This window comes from Schistocerca americana, chromosome 3, assembly GCF_021461395.2.
Source record: "Schistocerca americana isolate TAMUIC-IGC-003095 chromosome 3, iqSchAmer2.1, whole genome shotgun sequence".
NCBI lineage: Eukaryota > Metazoa > Arthropoda > Insecta > Orthoptera > Acrididae > Schistocerca > Schistocerca americana.
Window position 1 is genome coordinate 213,808,830 of NC_060121.1, and position 15,035 is coordinate 213,823,864.

The window sequence follows — 15,035 nt, forward strand, 5'->3', positions numbered from 1 at the left end:
ACCGAGAAGCAGCCTAGCAGCTTTCTGATATGCTGAAGTTTGGCTAATCCCATTTCAAGCACTGAGAGTGTCATTGCCAAAGTGTCATTGCCTGGCCTTAAACCTACCCATCATCTTCCATTAAGTACACACCACCATTGATTCTCTCTAGTCTATCTGGTTTAGCCATGCATTAACCATTCAATCTATGTAATAATCTAAGTAAACTCTATCCTGTCATCTGTGTGTATGCATTTGTGATGGTACTCAATTCTACCAGATTCTCTCTATTCTCTCCAGTGTAGACATTCATCAAATTACTAGAATTACACACTGTCCTGTCACATTAACACCCACCTGTAGAACACTTGAATAACATACTTCAGTATGTGAACTGCTGTGAGACACGGAGGAAGAGTCAATGAGGTTCTGGAAGGTATAGATAGAGATGTGGCCCTGTTGGTAGCTGTGCTAGTTTTCTTTACAGAGGATCCAAACAAGGTGGTTCCACAAATTCTCAACTGGGCTAAAATCCTGGTAGTTTGTTAGCCAGGGGAGTACTGTAAACTCGGTGACAATTTGGGATGTGCCATTTGACCATGCTCAGTATACCACAATTACAATGGCATGCAAACAGTTTACAAACTTAGATCCTTTGGAAATGCTTCCACACTTGGCCCACAAACTAATGATCAAACTCTTTTGTACTTCAGATAAATCACTCTGTTTCCACATTACAATGACTCCACTGTTTTTTGCATCCCCTCGACATGTTTTCTACACCCTTCACTGCTAGTGCTGCTGCCTGCTGTCTGTAAGTGGTTATTGCACACTGATGTCAGACACAGGCTGTGGTCATGTTAATGTGACAAGATTGTATACACGTGAGACCTATATTGTTGTCCAACAGTTGCAAAGACTGTACTCCCTGCTGTCTTCTATCACCTTCTCCACTCGCACTATGGACATGACTTTTACTTTGTCCAAGGCAATGCCGTGTGCGAGAGCACTTGGGTGAAGAATCTAGTCTATTGAAAACATTGTTCAGCATTTGGATTTGCTGTGGTGACTATTAAACATTCTCTAAGTAATGACTGAGCACAGGAAGATGAGATACAATGGCAATAAATGCCATGAACAAAATACAAGGGTGATTTGAAAAGTTCTCGGAATCACCACGACATGTCAGCGCTAGTGCAACAAGTTGTTCACATGATATTCATTGGACTGTTGCCTGTAAACACATGCCACATCAGTGCTCTTGGAAGAGAGCTGTGGTGGTGGTGATGTGGCTCTGTTGTTGTTCCCATGTAGTGATTTGAGAAGATGGAAAAAAAAATCTAGATTTGAGCAGTGATTAAGTACTTCATAAAGAAAGATATGAAAGCAAAGGGATTCATGCCGATTTCCAGAATACACTGGGGTACTGTGCTCCCTCATATTCAACTCTTGCCAAGTGGACAAATGAATGTAAATTTGATTGGGAGAGCTTAGTTGATGATCTGTACAGTGGTCAGCCAAGTTGTGTAACTACTGTAGAAATCAAGTGCACAAAACTGTCATGGAGAATCGCCGATTGAAAGTACATGAAATTACTCTCGCTTGCCAGATGTCATCTGAAAGGGTATATCACAAAATCAACTTGACTCGATATTTTGGCGATCCAACTGGTCACCATCTTCAGGAGAATGCTGCTTCTGCTGATGAGCCCCGCTGAGAACCGATGCCAGGCTGCAAATCGACGTCCTATATAGGTCACCATTCAGTACACGGCGCATGGGTTGCTGGCCTTATAAAGGCAAATTTGCATGTCATGCGTGAGTTTCCTCGGAAACGCGAAATCTTAATTAAATAATTAATCTCTGACAAATAAATAAAGCCTATGGCACAGAACTGCAGCACTATGCCACTGTTAAAACAAAATACAATTATGACACTCTTATGTTTCATTAACAAGAAATAGGTCGAGTAGAATAGCTGGTGCGGGAAGCACGTATATTTTATTAACTGGTACACTGCCATATTTGATGTTATATAAGAACACTGGGGGTTGCAATCTTACTAGGCACTCGATTCTGTAAAGAATTTATATTTATGAAAGTAAGTAGAATTATTTAACTGTAGGCTTATTCGTTGAATATATCTGATTTAACTAACTGTGTAAACTTTTTATGTTTAGTAGACAGTCACCTCTGTACGACGTATTGACATGGCTGGCATATTATTCTAATATTGAGATTTAGATTTTGAGTCTGCACCTACCGCAGCAGTCTTTGGAAATGATTTAAATACGAAGTCCGATTATTTGAGTCTTATTTCATGGTCTACTACGAATAACATTGCATTTACGAAAAAGCCATTGTCAAGCGTCTGATACCAAATAATTAAACGTCCACATTCCAGATAAGCAAATCTTAATTACAACCAATCACTATCATACATAATTAATAATTAATATTTTATTTTATTTTATTTATTTATTTTATAGCCTCCAAGAAAGGGAGGTGGCACCGCCCTTAGTAGAACACTGCTGGCAATGATATATCACACTCAGGGCCGCACCGAACAATGGCCTTCTTTGTACAGGTTCAATATTCCCTGTTAGTCCTTCTTAGCATGGGTACCTCACAAGTGAGCAATGTTCTAAGATGTGGCACACTAGTGTTTTGCAATTAATCTCCTTTATGGATTGACAGATATTCCCAGTATCCTACTAATAAATCAAAGTCTGCCAGCTGCTTTATTTATGACCAAGCTTATTTCGTCATTTCTTATCACCCCAAATTGTTACACACAGATATTTGTACAAGTTGAGTGATTCCAACTGTGACCTCAAATTTCTCTCTGGTACCAATACAGCAATTAACATACTTCTAGTTTTACTTACTCGCACTCTGTTTACACAACCTTTGTGATGTATGAATGACCACTTCATCTGAGGTTTTTTACTGTTATCATCATCATCGTCATCACTATCACTATCGCTGCTCTCATCATCTTCTTCATCTTGTTTTATCTGATGCATATTAGACAGCTGAAAATGAATGACAGTACACAATTTACAATAGAATACTTTACAACAAAAAATCACTGGCTTATGTCACAAGTATTTTTGAAAATATTTCATTTGAAGATCCAGAGTACAATACCGGTATGTTTCCTATTATTTATGGAAGTGGGTGTGAAAAGGCAGAGAGAACAGAGATTAAAGAAACAGCTTGACAACTAATAACACTGATAGAGAGATGAGAGAAACTGGTTACTGGAGGAAAATGAATCACAGAGCAACAGGGAAAAAGGCAATGCAATGCAGTAGGCAGTTAAAAGCACAAATTTCAAGAAAAGTTGTTAAGTAGTTTCTAACTTACCTTCATCACTATTAAGCTATTGGTATGTACTTTGGGTGACTGTGTTCCTGCTACAGCATAAGCAGTCAGTGGGAAATTCTCTCTGTTGTCTCCTAATGTATCTTTTATTATATCAAAGCTTAAACAAGGGGAACCTGTAAATAATTCAGTACATTAAGAATGTGATCATCAGGCTTGCATGTATATTGTCACAGGCTCTATTAAAATGCTAAATATTATGATAAATCTTGTGCAGTGAGTAGGAGCAAAGTTTTGCAATGTTGGACTACAAATAAATAAGTCAGATTTTTTTCTGCGCATGTTTAGGACCATGCAAAACAAATAATGTATAGTGAGCATTTCAGCATTTTGTTAAGAGATATGGAGTTGGTCTTTTAGACCGAACCTTTTTCACTTACGAGGTTTAGTTTAGCCTATCTGGCTACATTAATGCCCAAACTTTGGTCATCAGAAAACCCACATGCCTTAAGAGAAATGCTATTGCAGGAATGTAGGTTGTCATAAAGCGAGTGTGAATTATAGGGTCGATCTGTTCGATACTACATCACTTTTGCTGTTTATTGTAGCAAGATAATTTATCCATTTATTGCCCTGATGAATGAAAATGAGATCATTCATTCAATCTTCCAACAAGAAAATGCTACTGCTCATCCAGCACACAGTACTACGACTTTTAGATGAAATCCTTGGAGATGGAGTAGTTATAAAAAGGCTCTGGTCCCTGCACTCACCAGATCTGTCTCCACCCAACACCCCTCTGGGGTGTGGCTGAAACATTTGTGTAGCAAAATAACCCAAAGACAATAGATGCACTGAAGACAGTGATAACATTATCTGCATTCAATTACACACAAAACATTGGTAAAAGTGTTCACAACTATGTGTAAGCTTGTTGAACTACACCTTCAAGAAAGAGGAAACCATTTCCAGCACCTACTGTGTTATTGGGAGTACAGTGCATTCAACTATAATTAATACAATTAATTAATTTCATTCTTACAATTGTAATAATGTTGAATCCCATCTAACAGCATAACTGCATTCCCAAGCAGTAAATCTCGGCTCCTAGTTTATACAATGACATGAAAGTGCTGCCAACCTTATGCGCCCTGCAAAGTGACACACGCGGAGCTCACCACTGTGGAGAGACTTCGCTGGCGCACTGTACAGTTTCACTGTAAAAATCATTTTGTTCACAATGGAAATTAACTGACACTTTGCGTCCACAATGAACAGTGTATGAAGGACGTAATGAGCAGTATCTGTTTGGGCTGACTTCAACTATGTACTGAAAGAAACAAAATTGCAAATATCTGATGAAACACCACAGAAAAATCACCTGATGGCTCCTGAAAAAGACACCCTTTGTGTGTCTATAGATCCCTGATATTACTCCGTAACATTGCTTTGTTTCCACAAGTGAAGACTCAAATAAACGATTACATGTTCCAAAGGGATTAAGAGCTACTAGAGACAAAGATGAGAGAAAAGGGGCTAGGGAGGAGGGGTCAATGGAAGCATCGAATTCCACCCGTCTGCTTTGACCTGTGACGTGAGGGTGTTGTTGTGGTTTCATGGTGCCCTCTGGGGTGTGTGTGTGTGTGTGTGTGTGTGTGTGTGTGTGTGTGTGTGTGTGTGTGTGTGTGCGCACACGCGCTCCCACGCTCGCTGAGTATAATGTGTTGTATTGGGTTTATTTCAGCTTTGCTGTTGGATGTGTGAAGTCATTGGCAGCAGTGTTTATAATTCCAAACATAAGGTTTGGAAGTTTTTTCAATGAGTTAACAATTTTTTTTGTGTTTGGCATTTTTGTTAGGTGTTATTGGTTTGTTGTTTGTAGTGTGGTCAGACGTTTAATGTGTGTATGTGTATGTGTGTGTGTGTGTGTGTGTGTGTGTGGGGGGGGGGGATCTAGTTTGCAGTGCTGAAATTTGCTGGTGGTAAGTCATTTTTTTTCTATCCTTCTTTAATTGTGACATTTTGCATATTTATGGTGTATTGAATGTGTTTTAATTTATGTAGGGATGTTTGATTTGTAGATTATTGAGGTTGTGGTTTTGGTTTTATTTTTTGCAGTTGTGTGTGTTGGTTTTTTGGTATCAATGGTTCTGATTGAGGTATATAGGTCACCAGAAATGACCGATTCCCATTTTCATAATTGTAGGTGTTGGTTTTTTAGGTCTCAATAGTTGTGGTTGATCTATATTGGTCACCGGAAATGACCGATTCCCATTTTTGTTGTTGTAGGTGTTGGTGTTTTTGTATTGTCATCTGTGGTTGATCTATATAGGTCAAGGGATATGTCTGATTTCAATTTTCGTAGTTTTAGTTGTAAGTATTGGTGTTTTGGTATCATCACCTGTGGTTGACCTATATAGGTCAAGGGAAGTGTCCGATGCCTGCAGATTTTTGTTGGTGTAGAACAATGTTAGTAATTTTGTGTTTTGGTATCATGGTGTTTTTTTCCTATTATATTTAGCTTGTCCTCATCCTAAAAGCCCCCATTTCCCGCAGTTGTCCCATTTGTTTGACTGTATTTTTGGAGGGAGATGTTCTTGTCTTATTTGTATGTATTTTCGTGTTTGTTGCCGTGTGTATGTAGTGACGTCATAGGCGCCATATTGGAGATGCTTAGAATACCCGTTTCCGCCATCCTGATGACATCATGGGTCAAAGCAGTCGTGTGGAATCAAGACACTTCTGTAATCCTGGGTGGAGACAATGAGTGTATGTGCATGCCAGAAGGCTAGCAAAAAAACATTCAATTTACAGTTTGACAGTGAAAGAACAATTACAAAGTGCTCGCTGCCACATAATTAATCATGCATCTTCCAATACATAAAAAAAGGAAGCTGGGAGCCATATACAGATAGCAAATAAGATGCCTTGTGCTCAGCTAAAAAGAGTGGGAAACCTGGATATTGAAACAAATATTAAAATAAAATAACACTTGTTCCAGTTGATTAACTCACTGAGAAATTTTGGAAATGCTCGACAAAGATGGGGATGGCTGTAGGTAGCTGAAAGAACAAATCAATTATCATCAACTATATGGCACTCCATCTTTCGATAGATAAATATTGCAAAGCATGAAACTCGTGTATTTACATACACATGGCTACTACTTCAAGTGAACCTCATCTGATGGCCACCCAAAGTCAGTTAAAATTTTTTAATAAGCTTTGTTATGTCTGATGAAAAGAGAACAGTCTGATTGAAACTGGGTATTCTGTATAGCTATACCACTTGCTACACTGCACATTGTTACGTTCATAAGTTCAGCAAGATGGTAGAAATGGGGAGGGGGGGCACAACAATCTTAAGCGGTGATAATTTGTCACAATGGGTAAATTTTCTCTAACAATTTCAAAATCTTGTGTAGCCTCTCTAGCTACAGTGTCACCTTGCAAGCATGCACACAATCTTGGGAGACAGTCACCCTTACAACTTTTGCCTGCTGTCATAACTGGTGAAGGGACATTACCAGTAACAGACATGACCACATGCCATCCTACATACTCAGTGAGGAAGAGATCTGGTGAAAGTGCTGTTAAGAGAAATTGGTGAACATCTCAAAGGCCTTGCTGATTAAAATAATGGTTTTGCATTGCACTGATGGAAGAAAACACCTTCCTTATATTACAGAAAACTGGGAGAGTGGTGTGCTGACCACACGCCCCTCCTATCCGAATTCTCAGCTGAGGATGACAGGGCAGTCGGTTGGTCCCGATGGGCCACCTGTGGCCTGAAGACAGAGTGCTTGTATTACGGAAACAGACTGAGCTAGATGATATTCTAGATTTATTTTGAACAGATCATTGTTTCCTCAACAAAAACCAGTTCATGATCATTGCAGTCAATGGCACAAATTGATCCTGTCCTTGACTGATATCTTATGGTCTACTTTACATCGACTGAGCCATGTTTAGTCATACTTTTACAGCCAGTCTAAACATACAATGACTTAAAAAGTTAAATCAAACTGTAATTCCTTGGCATGTAATGCCAGATACCCCCCCATCCCCCTTGAAAACACACACACACACACACACACACACACACACACACACACACACACACAAACTTAAAAGTTCCAATTTAATAACAAGTTTTAAAACAAATTGTACAAGTAGCCATTTTTGATGTAATGTTGAGATAGGAGACATCACAACTGCACAAACAGAACATACAGCATTTGTTGTGTGTCTATATTATTTTTTGGAATGTAGACTCTGGAATGATCGGTATCATACAATGAAATCCAGACTAAGCTGCTAGTGACAGTTTTGTTGTGAGTCAGCAAAGCCAATGAATATGAAATCTTACTTGTAGTGACAAACTGATGTGCACCCAGCCCAAGGCAAAGGTTGGCTTAGGTTGAATAGTGACACTTTGGTTATGAGTTGACAAAGAAATACCTAAGGCTTCAATTAACCCATAGCTTTTGCACTTTTAGTCTACACCACACTTCTTCACTTCATTGATGGCAACGCAGACTCTGCTCTCATCGTTTAACACAATGCTTCATCTTTCACATTTACAACTGCATATTTCACTTGGAAATACGGAAGCGTCCGATCCCGCCCATCTGCTTTGACCCATGACGTCACAAATATGGCGGAAACTACCATAAACCACGATTCCAATATGGCGCATATAAAGTCGTTATGTACACATTGTGAGGACGAAAATACATCGAAAAACAAACACACACACTTTCCGCAAGAAGCCTAATGACACTAACGGGACAAGCGCGGGAAATGGGGTGTTTTGGGTGGTGGCCAAACTAAATATAAACAAATTTAGACGCCCACCCCCATACAAAACCACACAAAAAAAATGAAAAAAACCGACATCACAAAACTTCCCAAATACCACTAAACAATATCTGGAATCGGACACTTCCCTTGACCTATATAGCTCAACAGCAGCTCCCGATCCCATAAATTAGGATCAAACACTTCCCTTGGCCTATATAGCTCAAAAACATCTCCTGATACCAACATACACAGCCACACATCGGGATCGAACACTTCCCTTGACCTGCGCACTTAATTTTATCCGTCATATCCATTCCTGAACAAAAACAACTGATTAATTTTACTAAAATTGCCACACTACGTACAGCGAACACGATAAATTAACCTTCACACAAAATCGTTAACTCACTGAAACGAATTCCACTACAAACACAGCTGACACACTAACAATTCTGGATAATGAGCAAAAGCAAACTGAGCCCATTACACCACACGAACGAAAACCCTGAACATACCACCAGAGAGCACAACAAATCACAACACGACGACATCTACAAACACGCCACACACAAACCAAACTCTGCGCCGTCATGACGTCACACACGATAACACCCTTACGTCACGGGTCAAAGCCGACGTGTGGGATCGGACGCTTCTGTCGACCCTTTCACTACACAGTGATGAGAATGGAGAGAGAACACAGCATCCACACTCGAATTTTGATTTACATAGTGATTCACCAAAAATACAGTTTTCTAGAACTCTTTCAATTCTAACCTAACATAGCTGCCTCATATGTTGGCTTCAACAGAAATTACAGACTAAATTTAATACTGTACTGTTTGTGCCATAACAGCGTCTCTTCCTGGGATGCTGATTGCTGCCTCCTGTGCCTTTATAAAGTTCACCAGCTACGACTACAGCTTCCACAAAACAATACCCGATAGGTACTTTAAACCTACCAATAGCAGACATCATCTTTGAGCCACTAAACAATGATGTGGTGTCACATGTGCAAATTTGATAGAACAAAACTATTATGACATTTATTTTGCATCTATATTATTTCTGGAATGTTTGTTGTTGTGGCACGTTGATAGAAGGCATAGCCAGAGCTCCCTCCCCTACATCACATCAGTACTTTGATGATAACTTTGCAAACACAGCAAATCAAGTACTGGGGCACACTGTAAGCCAACTGCAGTTTTTTCTCATGCTCAATGTGCTTGTTGTATTACCTGTTCTGCAGGTGCATGCAGGAGAGGCACATTATACAGGTTATAGGGGGAAGAGCCAAACTGCGCAGTGATTTATATCAATTGCACAAATGTACGACATCGTGGGTACTAGCCAGAAAACACCATCACAGCCACATGTGTCAAAGTTATTTTATTTGAGTTATAACTTGCAGTGCATCTGTTTTGAAGGATCACATTACAACTCTCTCAAATTCACCTGTTTGGAAAAACTTGTCAGCACTATCTTGAGATGTTTATGATATTTACTTTCGACTGGTGCATGAAACAGATCTCTCTTCCAAAACAGCAAATAGAGATATGCGCTCAGTGTCCTCAAGTGTAAATTGTTCCTATTCTACCCACAGCTCTGGGGTTGACAGAAGCGTCCAATCCCACCCGTCAGCTTTGGCCCGTGACATAAGGCTGTTGTTGTATTTGACGTCATGACGACGCGGAATTTGGTTTGTGAGTGAGGCGTGTTTGTAGGTGTCATCGTGTTGCTGTTCGTGGTGTCCTCTGGTGGTGTGTTCAGGGGTTTTGTGTTGTGTGGTGTATTGGGTTCAGTTCGGTGTTACTGCTTGTTCTGAGTGGTTCTCGGTTTGGCTGTGTGTGGAGAGGAATTATTTTCAGTGAGTTAACGACTTAGTGTTTTTGTGTGAAAGTTATTGTAGTGCTGTTTGCTGTAGGTTGTGTGTTAATTTGAGTAAATTAATTTGTTGCTGCTCTTGTTAGGTACGGATTGATGGATAAAATTAACAGGTGAGTCCGTTGGAGTTGACTAAATTTCTGCAGCTGTTTGGCTAGTTGGCGGAGGTTGTGAAGTGTGCTGTTGGTGGGCATGACATGAAATGGGCAAAAGTTCCGGTGTCTTGGACCAGGGATGATTATGTGTGGCGGTGCCGTAGGGATAACCTATGGCACTCCATATGTCGCGGTTCCTGGTTCTAGAAGTCTAGGTCGGGCATGCGTGAGATTGTGTTGTTGACGTACTACTTTTGTTATAAATCCTCTCACAGTTTTTGCGTGCATGAGACTTGTGTGAGTGAGAAGAGTGTGCTTGACTGGTTTTTGTTTTGTCGTGAAGTATGTTCTGAGTTTATTAAGTACAGGGGTAAGTTAGATGGGCTTGAGGTTGTGGTGGAGGTGGACGAGTTGCAGTTCAGGACAAGAAAGTATTGGAGGGGTAAGTCTGTGGTTGGTCTCTGGGTGTGGGGGGGGGGGGGGGGCTGTTGTACTGAGGGGTGGGTGTTCAGAATGTGTTTTTAGGGTTGTGGAGGGGTGGTCTTAGATGGAAATAGTGGGGTTAATTGAGTCTATAGAACCGGGTTCTACTGTAGTTTTTGATGCTTTTTCTTCTTGGTTGGGTGAGAGTGGGTACAATCATTTAGTAGTGAACCATAATTTAGAGTTTAAAAATTATGAGATGTGGGCTTGTACAAATACCATAGAGGGGATGTGGGGGGCCGTTAAGTCAGTTCTTGGGAGGGGTAGAAGCACTTTCCACTTTTCTAACCTTCAGTGGCTTTTTCTGTTTAGTGTTTGTGAGGGGTGGGGGGAGTGTGTTGGTTTGTGATTTCGTTGTGGAGGATCTATTTTGTTGCAGTTTTTGTTGAGTTGTAGTGTGTGACTGAGATCTGTTTATTTTTTGTTTGTCTTTTCTTGCTTATGGGTATTTTATTTTGGGGTGAGTGGGGAGCTTGGGTCTTTCTTTTGATTGTGTATTTTTCTGTTGGTGTGTGTGTGTGTGTGTGTGTGTGTGTGTGTGTGTGTGTGTGTGTGTGTGTGTGTGTGTTTTGGCTGACCTAAGTTGCAGTGCCGGAACTTTCGTTGTAAGTTTTTCTTTTTCTTTTTTTAGTGTATTTGTTGTGTGTTGTTGTGGCTGGTTCTGAGTTGTGTGGTTTGTTGTATTGGTGATTTGGTATCGTGTGTTCGTTTGTGGGTATGTAGTTGAAGGGAAGTTTTCGATTCCAATTTGTGGTCATATCTGTGAGTTTTTTGGTATTGGGAGTTGCTGTTGAGCTATATAGGTCATGGGAAGTATTCGATTCCAATTGTGGTTGTGGGTGTCCCGGCATTGGGAGTTGCTGTTGAGCTAGTTATTCTTAAGTATGTGCTCATGTTTAGTTCTTACTTTTGGAGGACTTGATAGAGTACGTCAGTCTTTTCATTCTTTAACAGTGACACAACCGAAGTAAGGGAACTAGGCCTATGTACATGTCATCAAGCAACTTTTGGAGAACCTGATAGGGTAGGTCAGTCTTTGCATTCTTTAACAGTGATACAACCAAACTAAGGGAACTATGCACGGGTCATCAAGGCAGCTCTGTGCTGTTGTGCTCCAGCTATTATCATTGCTATTAGTGTAGTCAGGACTATTCCAAACCACACAAAACGACGATAAAAACTGACAACACAAAACTCCGCGAATTCCACTAAACACAATATCCTCTGGAATCGGACACTTCCCTTGACCCGAATAACTTATATACAGAGGCTACTTCAGTTATTAGGCCTAACCATAAAAATAATGTTACCGTCCTCAAATTATCACATATGAGTCTTTTTAGAGCAAATGAACCACTGTCTGTTTTTACTCCACTTTAACATCCTCTGTCACATTACTCGAGCTCTGTCATTTTTTTAATACTCAAATTCAAAAACCACTGTGAATGTTTTGGGAAATAAATATAAATTCACCTGTTTGTGCCTGATGCAACATAATATAGGCTGACTCGTCACACACCAATTCTTGGCCGTCTTTAAGTGGTTTGCCAGGCAAATAAACCTTCTTTTTCTTTTGGCTTCCATCTTCTGTTGTTATTGTCGAGTCCTGTTCATCCAAGTCCATTTCCTGATTTTCCATCTTCGGCTTCTGTCACTGTTTACACCACAACACGTGCTACTACCAGATGATTCATAGATATACTTTACTACAACTAACGCGAAGCAAAGATGATCGCCTAGTGCGCAAATATGTGGCAAGTTTTTCCTCTAGTGTTATTTCATTCCCTCGTCCGAGAGAAACGAGAGGGGCCTAGCAGCGAAACAATACACTACTCTTTAGCCAAAAGAGATTAAAATATAGGAGGCTGCAATAAAAAATTAAAACATCAACAACATATAGTTTTTAAATATGTACTCCGGTACAGTATACACAAGATACGACACAGTACGACGATTATTATTCAGGGAGATAAACACGACCGTTCTACAGGGAAGCACAGAACGCACTGTTTGAGAGTATACGTTAACAGCAGAATTATCGGCGCTATCACTTCCGTTTAGGGCCAGGGAGAATTACACCGTGCAGGTGTACTATTTTTGACGTGGTGCAGCAGACACCACTGATATTGGGATATATAGCTGTTTTGTGTCGCAACGTGTGATATGTCGTTTCAAAAGAACAGACCACTGAATATTTATGACAAACACGTCATTCTTATCATTAAAAGTTAGTTAATAACTCATCAATGATATAAGCATTCGAGAGAAAGTTAAATAATCGAGACCATTGCCGCAAATATCGCAACATTAGCTTCGTGTATTGGATAAGGTCGTCGATTCCAGAGTTAGAGTATGTAGGTTCGCCTGCTGAACAATGCGGGTTTTTTTTTATCATAGTGTTGTAGACACATTCTGAGATTTCCTTGCGAATGTAATACAAGTGTGTCTGCAGTATTCGATGTTATTTACATTTCCATCTGATTACAAAACAAAAGATAAAATAAATATTTGGCTGTTTGTTTCCGAATGTGTGGCGATTTCTGAATATGTGGATAGGCAGAAACTTCAGAGGAGAGCTTACATTATGCAAATATTTGGCTGTTTACAAAGAGATATATATAATCAATACGCTGACTACTTATTTCCTAGTGCATGCAAAGATCATGAAGAGACAGATACCTCACATGTTACAACCAATGGCACTTCCGGTTGTTATATTTCTGCCACTAAAATCATCATACCTCCATGAAAATCATGTACCAGTGAGCTCAATACTCAACTGGAGAGACAGCTACAGGAAGCAAAGCCGTGAGCGTGACGTCACAGTCACCATGTTAAACTGAGGCAAGGTGTCAAATTGTTCTGCTACATAGAGAAAATACAATTACCAAACTAGAAACAAAGAAAGTTTCATAATTCCTACACATAGACTCAGTCTTTTCGCGCAGACCCCGTAATATATTTAGATGAAAATTTACAATAAGTTAAAAAAAGACAAATTTTCAAAAGCCTGAAACCAATTCAGTAAAACGAAAATTATATAGCAATCTGGTACAAAGTGCTATTCCTCTATAGATGAATTTTTTTAATGATGAGCTGATCATTTGAGTAGGATAAAAATATATATAGGGTACATGTTGTATTCCATGTACATCCTATAATAGCTATAAGTTTGATGAGTCTCCTGTGCAATAAATCAATGATTTGACGTGTGTGTTATGAGACAATAAAATTATGATTCTGATTCTATGCACTACATGACGCTGTTAGCTATTGCCTTTTACCTTCTAGGTGTTCCTTGCAACATCAACTTCGCAATTATTCTGCTGTGTTTACATACGTAATTTTCGTACTGCCGCTAAGGCTTATGACAAACTATCCTTCTCCAAAATCTTACCTCTGTGAAATATATTTTTTGCTTCCACATTTCACATTATTTTTTCTGAATGACGAAACTATATAGTGATACAAAATGACCAAAACCTTGACATGAAAAATTTCTTGTTGCAGTTACCCCATCAGGTATGTGGCAAACTTCCACACAATAACACATTTGATGCAAACTGTATTTCTCTCTAAACCTAATGAGAAATGTTCTGCACACATCAATAGGCAACAAAAGTGCTAAACCATTGCTTTGTTGCTAATTTCAGCTCCTGCCAGGAGAAAAAAATATTCCATCTTAATATGAACCACTTTACATGTTGTTATGTTAACAATTTACAGGAAAGAATTTTAGAAAAGGAAGAAGGTGGTGAAATTATTAACAGGTAAACATCAAATTTTAGTTATTATTTATTGTTTTGCATCATTCAAAATATATTCACATGTCACACATCGGCAAATGAAATTAGCTTCCTCAACCTCTGCCTCATGTCAGAATAGCTACCCTGTGTAGCACTTGTTGCTCTTTTTTGTGTGTGCCTTTAATCTAATCTGAAGGTACACATTAGCAATACATCATACTAACTGTGATTCATACATGTCTTCACAGTCAATGGCAGAGACTAGCATACATGCTTTGACAAATACATTGGTTTGTTCACCAAAGACATGACAAACAGAATTAATAAGACTGTCCTAAAATGGTTTGAGTTTAAAGTAAGTCTGACTAGAGCAGAATGAAAGCATTTTTCTGTATATTGCACTATTTCAAACACTGATACAGATGGGTGAAGCAAACCACATCAGTCAGCCTTCATAGTAAAGGAAGCTAGATTTGCCACAGGGATCTTACAGTAACTGCTGATCATTTGGGCAGATATTGGGAACAGTAATAAGTTCTTTGCACTGAGCACATCTTAACATTTGTGTAATCTTTCTCATAACACATCCTTATATGTAATAAATAATATTCTCCTTGTATTCACTGAGAACTTTAATCAGGAGCCTCAAAGTAACTAGTATCTTCACTATCATCAGTGAACTTATCACTTTGCTTCCCATGGCACATGAATTCATGAACA

General features: G+C 39.3%; 1 protein-coding gene across 1 annotated transcript in view; it reads right to left on the reverse strand.

Moving 5' to 3' along the window:
- Nucleotides 1-12,266, reverse strand: part of LOC124606654 (glutamate-rich WD repeat-containing protein 1) — a 73,998-nt gene extending 61,732 nt beyond the window's left edge. Inside the window, exons 1-3 of the mRNA XM_047138656.1 lie at nt 12,043-12,266; nt 3,348-3,481; nt 2,867-3,013 (exon numbers count right to left, since the gene is read on the reverse strand). Coding sequence (XP_046994612.1) covers nt 2,867-3,013; nt 3,348-3,481; nt 12,043-12,208 — 447 coding nt within the window. The 5' untranslated portion in view covers nt 12,209-12,266. The remainder of the gene's footprint in view (nt 1-2,866; nt 3,014-3,347; nt 3,482-12,042) is intronic.
- Between the last annotated feature and the right edge of the window lie 2,769 nt (nt 12,267-15,035).